General features: G+C 37.1%; 1 protein-coding gene across 1 annotated transcript; it reads right to left on the bottom strand.

The window, feature by feature from the left end:
* Positions 1-1,032: 1,032 nt before the first annotated feature.
* On the bottom strand, positions 1,033-8,611 carry LOC116292300 (uncharacterized). The gene is made up of 5 exons (XM_031699583.2): positions 8,500-8,611; positions 7,182-7,267; positions 3,872-4,067; positions 2,003-2,118; positions 1,033-1,832 (listed from the first exon to the last, which is right to left on the bottom strand). Exons 2-5 carry the CDS (start codon positions 7,203-7,205, stop codon positions 1,599-1,601), a joined length of 570 nt encoding a protein of 189 aa, XP_031555443.1. The 5' UTR covers positions 7,206-7,267; positions 8,500-8,611; the 3' UTR covers positions 1,033-1,598.
* Positions 8,612-9,130: the final 519 nt, after the last annotated feature.

Genomic DNA, 9,130 nt, shown 5'->3' on the forward strand with positions numbered 1-9,130 from the left:
AAAAGTGCACTAGAACATTTTTATTCGTGCACGCTCTTATGTATACATACTTTGACAAGGGAGGAAAGTATACAGTCGCCATATTTGAAAAAACAACGTACTTCAAACCATTTCTTTTTTCGCGCGCGCCTTTGTTTTCCTATACACCCTTCTCATAATGGCTGATGAACGCACGGAAACCCAGTCATCTTGCAAGGTTGAGCCAAGCTGCTCATTCAAAATAAAGGCTGTTAGCGCTAATTCAGACCAAAACAAAGGTCATTTTTTATACTTTTCTTCTTTAAAGTCATTTCATGTAATTTTATGTCTTTTATCGTGAAGTAATGACTGGGTGATCTCGTTTTCGTGCACTTGTCAGCCATTATGAGAAGGGTGTATATAATTCCCCTATGGTATCTAATGTCGATCTGATGTATATATACTCTGACAAGGGAGGAAACTACAGTCGCCACATTTGAAAAAACAACACACTTTAAACCATTCTTTTTCGCGCGCGCCTTTGTTTTCGTATATAATTCCCCTATAGTGTCTAATGTCGCTATTATGTATACAGTCAATTCAAAAAACGTTGTCGTCGACCGGCTCAAGCCTACGCGACTGGACCGAAAGGAATATGGGTGAAAATCACTGAAGCGGTTAAATATTCGTTCTGAATTAATTGTTCCCGCTAGTAATAAAATAATATTGGCGAGAAACAATCCATCAAATGCATGTCTTTGGGTTTAGGGAAAGAAAAACAAAGTAGTTATGATTCAGTTCACAATTTTGAAAAATATGAAGGCATTAAAAAAAGTCTCCTTCAACACTTCCCGCTCGCCTACGAAGGTTCGTGCTGTAAACAAGGCATAACTAGTCAGATAAAATTATGGAGTCAACTCAGCTTCAGTGATTGCTACCCAGAGTTCCTTTCGGTCCAGTCGCGTAGACTTGAGTTGGTCGACGACAACATTTTTTGAATTGACTGTATCGACTGGATACAGGGACGACCCCTCTTCCTCCCAATTCTGTTCCATATGAAAACTTCATCACAGATTAAATCTTAATCTTTTATTTCTTTTATTTCTACTATTAGTCTTGCACAAAATCGTTTAGCATATCAATCTTTCCCTGAAGATGTATTCATGCAACCAAACAACTTAAATACTACAATAATAACAAATATATGGCGTTTTATACTGTTAAATACCTGTTATACAGCGTCTAATATTATATTAATATAATTTAAATCGTATAGTCGTCCATACTTTAAATTTCTACTTTGAACTCTCTACTCGATATAGCCTTCTTAAAATATGCCGCTTTTTCAAATCATTTCTCAGTCCTTAGAGTGACCACAGTAAATCCATGAAACACTATTTACTAAATAATACAAAATAGTGCTAACTAAACAATAGAAAACAATGGAATTTGCATAAAATTGTGCTATTTAGTGATACTAAAGTTTCACGGTTATGGAGTGACCACAGTAAATCCGTGAAACTTTAGTAATACTAAATAGCACAATTTCATGCAAACTCCATTGTTTTCTATTGTTTAATTAGCACTATTTTGTACTATTTAGTAATTAGTGTTTCACGGATTAATTGTTAATGTGTCCCTTAACACATTATATTAATATACTTGCATATTGCAATGTAAGACTTATCACAAACGTCTAATCTTATTAACACGCTGTTAAGGTTCCTGTTAGTTGTGGTGGTTACCACTCCTGTAGTACTGGTCGCCAAGTACTTGTTCGTTGCTTTGGATTGTAAGGACACGCAGTCAATACAGCCTGGAGTACGCGTTGATTTGACGAGGAATTTCTGACTGTCTGTTATCGATGGGGGTCTCTGTTTAGACAAGGAATGCGTTTATAAATCATGTCATGGTTCTAATTATCAATTCTATTTGACGTTGAGGGCTTTATCATCATGAGCCTTTGTGAGCAAACACTCCTTGCGTGATTCATGACGTGTCACGGTGTCATGCGTCGCGCCCTTTAATCTTAATTTGCACTCACCTCCAAAACCAGTGGATTTCCTGTGGTTCTTGCTGTTAAGTAATAGGTGGTATTGTGTAGCCATTGAAATGTGGCTGTGAGTCCTCGACTTGAAGTAGAAAAAACGACTTTGAAATCTGTGGTTTATAAATGACGAAAAATTACTTTAAGAAGCACTTTCCTTTTGCCAAGGAAATCGGCAGAGGAGAGGAGAGGAGAGGAGAGGAGAGAAGAGCAGAGAAGAGAAGAGAAGAGAAGAGAAGAGAAGAGAAGACAAGAGAAGACAAGAGAAGACAAGAGAAGAGCAAGAGAAGAAAGAGACAGAGAAGAAGACAAGAGAAGAAGAGAAGACAAAGAAAGACAAGAGAAGAGAAGAGAAAGAAGAGAAGAAGAGAAGAGAAGACAAGAGAAGAGAAGAGAAAGAAGAAAGAGAAGAGAAGAGAAAAAGAGAAAGCAAAAAATAAGAAAAAGAAACAAGAGAAACAGACAAACAAACCAAGAATACAAAAGACAAGAGAACAAGAAAGACAAATAAGAAAAATACAAAGAATACAACAAAGACAGAGACCATATAAAAATACAACTAAAAACAAAAAAAAAGACACAAGACAAGAAAGATAAAAGACAAAGAACAATAAAGACAAGAAAACAAGAGAAGACAAGAGAAGACAAGAGAAGACAAGAGAAGACAAGAGAAGACAAGAGAAGAGAAGAGGAGAAGCATTTATCTATATTCAAGTAGTTCAATTATTCAATTAAGTATATAAATAAAGTATTCAATTAGCAGTTCAATCCAACATGGTTCCGCTATAAACTTTAGAAAAGGATACCAAAAATTTCTAGTTTTCCTACTGGCAAAATATATGCTTGCATTTCATAAGACATATAAGACAAAAATATATAAATTCAATATATTTATAATAGAGAAACGGCTAAAGGATTCCATAGTAACGTAAGGCCGTTTTGACGAAATGTAGAACTCTAGACTAACAGTAGAACAGATTTTTCTGTTAATGAATATGAATCTTGAAAAGACCAAAGATTATTCTTCAAGTATTAAAGTCCAAAACATCTACTTCTGTAAGTATCGGTTTGATATTCAAAAAACACTTCTTTTGTTAATACTAAAATACAGTTTATGAAGTTTTCCTTCGAGTTTAAAACAAATTCAATGCTAAGAGCAATTTAAAGGTTAGTTTAGCGTGGATTTTAAGTTCCTTGTATTTGGAGAAAACTAATTATTCTGTATTTATACAAAACGATGTTGTAATGGTTGCAAAATATAGAACCCTGGTTTTGGCTTAGCTTTAAAAGACTCTCGATATTACTTGCCGCTACGACTCGAGCTTCAAATCACTATGCAAAGTGAAGAAAAGTATTCTGTATTTCTACGATAAGCGATGTATTGGCCACAATAGGTAAAACATGGTGGTTTAGCCTAGTTTTGGCTTCTAAAAGACTTGATATAATTTACCTCTACGACTCGAGCTGCAAATCACTATACAAAGTAAAGAAAAGTATTCTGTATTTCTACAAATAGATGCTGGTTTAGCTTGGTTTTAAAACTCTCGTTATAATTTAGAACCGCGAAGACTCGAGCTTTTATTCAGAATTTACATAAAAACTCGTAAACACATAATTTTTGTAGTTTTGGTAAAAATACTAGAAGAAAAAGGAGAATTGGTTGTGGAATTCCGTGATTAAATAATATAAAATAAATAAATAATAATGATAATAACGATGAATGCTTCATTGATTGAGACAGCGTCTAACATCAAAACAAGTATCGATTCGTTCGGAGGAACAGCCACGCTAATTCCTGAAGCGTTTGTCTATCTCTATCATAGTCAAATACTGGTTTATGATTGTATAAACAAATGTTATTCGTACGTTTTTGCTTCGGGGTGCTACAGCACGTCGCTGTGAACGACAATCCGCTTGGAACTCCTTGGCTGTTAACATCCACTTTCAGCAGATTGCAGTCACTCAGTTGATATTTCTGTCTGAAGGCTGAGCGCAGAAAGTAGACCTTTCCGCTAACCAAGGCTTGGTTATAGCACAAATATACTAGGGACAGAAATAGTACCTGAAAAAAAAATCAAATTAGCTTAAGATCTCCCACAAACTTCAGTGGAATTTTAGTGGAGCTTAGTACTAGGTACTCGGACATTATGATAAACGTGTAGAGCTAACTTGGCAGAGCAGACGCTATTGGGTGTGGCAAACTATATACTTCAAGAACGTTTCAAATATCTCGGCTTAGGTTTCCCTGATTTTAACAACCGTCTGGATATTCACACTCTACAAACTGTTTCAATTCTCTTCGAGGTAGTACTATCTTAACCTCAACCATCATAGAAACCCTTCCAGTGCTAAGCTTTGACTTTGGTGTATGTAAAGAATTGCGCTTCCAGTAGAGAATTGAAATAGAATAGCTAAACGAGTCTACGTACAGTTCTACGGTTTTGGGGCGGAAAAAAATAACTCTAAGTTCTCGTTGGACAGTGGCGAAGTCAGAGAGTCCCACAATTAGTGACTTATAATACTGCAATGCTGCAAAATAAAAGTTGGGCTTTTGTAAAAGAAGGTATTGAGAAACAAAATAGCTTTCACTTCCGAGTCGTGAAGAGCCCCTTCAAGTTAGTAGATGAGTGTGCTATACTACCGACTGTATATACTTTATGAAGAGTTCAAAAATTACTTCACTCAAATCTCTAAAACCTATGTAAAACCCACAGATAATTTTTGCTGCTTTGGATTTAGATTAACCGCGAAAACTATTTCTATGGAGCATGGAGTAAGTTGATCTTCCTCAAATGAAATATGCCACAATCGACTACAAATAGTTCTTGAAGCGATCAAAAACTATACTCTTTATAGCCTATGTAGTATTCAATAATTTTAGCCGTTTTTTGATTACTTTAAAGATACTTTTATAAAGCTTTAAGTAAACTTATCTTCCTCAAATGAGGTAAGTGTGTATATTCTAAATCCTACTTACGATTGATGCAGTATTCATCTTTGTTTCTGTTCTTCGCTAACGTTTTCTTGCTCGCTTGCTCGACTTGTGCCTTTTTCTTAACATTTTCAAACTCCAAGAAACTTTCTTAAATATTTTTTTGGCCAATTCGGTCGGAAACCCGTATAGGAAATTGTTGCCGGCTCACAAGATATTGTGGTTTTGTTCGCCCACATACTATTATTGAGAAGAGATTGAAACTTCAATGGCATTCGGAATCCTTACAGGATGCAAGGAGCTTGCATTTCTTCCGTTAAGTACTGTTTTGCCACACACGTTAAACAGCGTGTTTTCATTTATGAATATAGAAACACTTTTCTAGATGGTTGCCCAACAGTGCTCGTTGCCCAACAGTGTAATTTTCAGCGTTCCGAAGGGGCCAAGTGCCAGTGCTTTTGAATTTCACCTCAGCGAGGCGCAGGAAACATCAGTAAAACAGTTGAGCGCAACTTATATTTTTGAAATATTTCTAAGGATTTTCTTAAGGGTCTCCGTTTTTTTTCCTTCGTGTCGTGAGTGTATGTGGGAACAGAGCCGGCGCGGAAGAGGAAAAGGTCCCACGAGGAGTTTTTTTTCTCCAAAGGCTATGTAACGGTTCCAAGACGCGCTACCCTGTTGGGGATTTGCTTGGCATATTCATAAACTGGTAGGTTTGAAGGCTGGGTGGGTGGATGGATGGATGGATGGATGGATGGGTGGGTGGGTGGTTGGGTGGGTGGATGGATGGATGGATGGGTGGGTGGGTGGATGGATGGATGGGTGGTTGGGTGGGTGGGTGGGTGGGTGGGTGGGTGGATGGATGGATGGATGGATGAAAAGACACATGAATATAGATACAACTCAAACAAATAATCTTATTCTCAAGAAAAAGACACGAGGTCTGAAATGGAAAAAATATCACGCCCGAGGTAAAGTGGCGTATTGGAATTCAGTGGAAGAAGCTAGACACTCTGTAAAACCACTGCTTTTAAACAGTTGGCTACAAGAGCCTGGAGCCTGTCAGTTTTTGAAAGAACAGTTAATCTTTCTAATTGGTTTTTGTTTTCAATTTGCTCAACAACAACAACAACAACAACAACTTACAAATAAAGTAGTTTAAAAAATATCTACAAAATTTCCATGAACTATCGACGACTAACAATTGCGCACAAACTAAAGAATTATTAGTAAGAAATCTAGTGAATAAATGGCTCTTAATGGTTCTTTTTAAAAACAAAAACTGGGGAGGGGAAAGAGAAGGAATGCAAAGGATTTTCGATGTTTTCTGTTAACAAAAGTCATAAGGAATTTTTCTATACACCAAGTACCGCTTTATAACTTCCTGCTTGACCTAGAAACGGGCTGGAAGTAAAACGGATATTCGGCGGGCGGCCCGTCGGGATGGCTTTTGATCAACATCACGTAAAATGTTCTTCCGTTACGTAAATTTGAAGCAAAAAATCAGATACGATCCAAGAGCGATGATCTTAAATTATAACGCTGTTTTCGAGCACGTAGAAGATAAAAAATCAAGTCTTTCGTTATCAAATTTGACTCAAATCTTAAAATAGCATCATTGCTTGCGATAAACAGGAAGGTGACTCAGTTTTCTATGTGCACCGGAAGTATTCATGTAGATCGCGTGCGGATTTACTTCCGCTATAATAAGACATGGTCAGAGTACGACTAAATAGAACTGCGGGCGTCGCATAAATGATTTATGATTTCTATAGCGCATTTTCTATATGAATATAATCAAAGGCACTTTACATTGGGTTGTGAATGAGATTGCTTTTTGTGCAATTTACAAGCATTAGAGATGGTTAGTATGAAGTGTAGGCACTGAGGGTGGTCACTGCCAGGGTTTCTTTACGTCCTCAGTGGTTCTTTTACGTCCCTCTGATATTGGTTAGTAATGATGAGTGTGGAGAGACGGGACCACCATTTAAAGTGGTCATCCGAGCCACGTGAAAGTCTAACCATTTGCAGATGTAATTACAAAGGCAGCACCTTCTCCTCAGTTATTTTAAGACCCTAAGTGTTGGTCCAAACCACGACCTCCCGCACGAAAGTCCAATGCTCAACCAACTGAGCCAACCGGTTTGCGGTTAGACTATTCACTTAATGTAGAATCAATACTGAAAGTATTGTATCAGGGGTACGGTTGAGTGAAATGAGATGAGCGAACTAAACTCCACTTACCATTGATACCATTTTATATCCCATCTTGGATTGTATTCTTCAGCAACAGTTTGTTTGGTTCGCTTGCTTGATTTTGGCTCGTGTACCTAGCGTCGATTTGATTTTAGAACATAGAAAATTAATTTTTCGTTCAAGATCTTTCGTTTTTCATAAGTTTAATAACTTAGAATTGATTTTAGCAAACAATTGTCAACTTAAAATAGAAAAAGGTTCAATTTGAAATTATTGAAAAGTTGAATTCAATTTACGATTTTTCAAAAAAAAAAAAGGAATACAATTTTGACTCCACTAAGGGAGGGGTGCGCTAGTCATCTCGACTCTACTTGTCCGGTAATTGAAATGTGCATGCATATCTACATCTAATTAAAAATGGCGACAGTATTGGTAGAAGTCCTTGTATTGGACGACCTTATTCTCTACTTTTCCATAGCATATAATGTTTTGATGTCTGGGGGGTAACCAATCAAAAAACTGTACCAAAATGAAACGTTCTTCAATCGAACGTACACTATTCCTGCTTTTATCTGTGAAATACTGAAAATCAGTTCGTTCTAAGCTAATTTTGATTTGCGCGTTCAGAACATCAACGGGTTTTGTGTTTCAGAAAATTTATTGACTTCAAATTAGAAAAAAATATTTTAAACTTCTTCAAGCTATTATCTCTTTCTATTTCTTACTGTTCCATTTTATATTTGGATATCAAACGAGGTATTTTCAACATTATCTGATCATCAGCCTTCAGAAAAATAAGTGAGGTTTGAATTAACCATTCTTTTGCTTGTTTTTAGACGTTTCGTTTTGGCTTTTGTTATCGTAAAAACATATCGCTCAAGGATTTTCTTAGTCTCCCCCACAGCCGCTTTCAGTGTCGTCACGCAACGCTTTCTCCCCTGAGCTACTCAGGGGAGAAAGCGCTGCGTGACGACACTGAAAGCGGCTGTGGGGGAGACTAGGATTTTCTTTGACTGTCCTCTTATTGATCATTACGTCTTAAAATGTTCGAAGCTTCAAAGTGAAACCACTCGCTCCCTTCGTAGTTGCACTTAAGTTTTGAATATTTGAAGACGTTATCTATGATCAATAAGAGGACAGTCAATGAAAATCTATGAATGATTTATTAAATTGAGGAGAAAATGAGCGAGAAAAGTGTCGAGGAAGGAAGGAAAGTGAATAGGAAAGGAAAACGAAATAAGTAAGAAATATGTGATGGTTGTAAGCTGAAAACAATGAAGGAAGGAAGGAAGGAAGGAAGGAAGGAAGGAAGGAAGGAAGGAAGGAAGGAAGGAAGGACTGAAGGAGAAGGCAAAATCACTCTTACCTTGAATGGTAGTAGTTACCTTGTAGTAGCAGCTCAGTGATCTTGCTAGTAAAATCGATAAAACGATGCTCAAGAGCAACGCTTTAAATAGCTGTCTTTTCAACGTAGTTATACTTTCCACACCGTATATTGTTCGTCGGTGTGCAAACTACAAAGCTAGAAAGCGGTGTTTACTGAAGAAAAAAAACCAGATTCAATATCGGTTCTCTTGCCGACCTTGCGTTGAAACTCACTACTCAAGTCCTTTCTAGGTTCATTCGTGATTTATTTTCTACCACCCACTAAAACTTTCCAAACAACGCGTCCAAACAAGATAAATTTCAAGGCGGCATCGGTCGAGTAAAACACGATTCCGTTTCTATTTTCTGTTTATTTTAGAAAGCACTTGAGAAAGAATAGACCAAGGTCATAATGGGGATAGGATCGCAGAATCGTGAGGAATTATTTCCAGTTTCCCGAATCATGAGTTAAAAGAACCCATAAATTCCGAAAACAGGCCTAAAATCCCGTGTGCGCATGAGCTTTGCTAGATATTATCCCACATCGAACAACCAAATACAAATTCCTAAGATAGATCAGTTCTATTGAGATACTTTGGAGCGGCTTTCGAATGCACCAATCCCGCATTCAT

This window comes from Actinia tenebrosa, unplaced genomic scaffold (assembly GCF_029948245.1).
Source record: "Actinia tenebrosa isolate PJP-AT-01 unplaced genomic scaffold, QUT_ActTen_1.0 PGA_scaffold13__45_contigs__length_12533684, whole genome shotgun sequence".
NCBI lineage: Eukaryota > Metazoa > Cnidaria > Anthozoa > Actiniaria > Actiniidae > Actinia > Actinia tenebrosa.

Coding starts and splice junctions, on each gene's coding strand:
- LOC116292300 (XM_031699583.2), bottom strand. CDS start 7,205: ATGGGATATAAAATGGTATCAATG. Junction 4,068..7,181: donor GATATAAAATGGTATCAATG/GTAAGTGGAGTT, acceptor TTTTTTTTTCAG/GTACTATTTCTGTCCCTAGT. Junction 2,119..3,871: donor TAGCACCCCGAAGCAAAAAC/GTACGAATAACA, acceptor TATAAACCACAG/ATTTCAAAGTCGTTTTTTCT.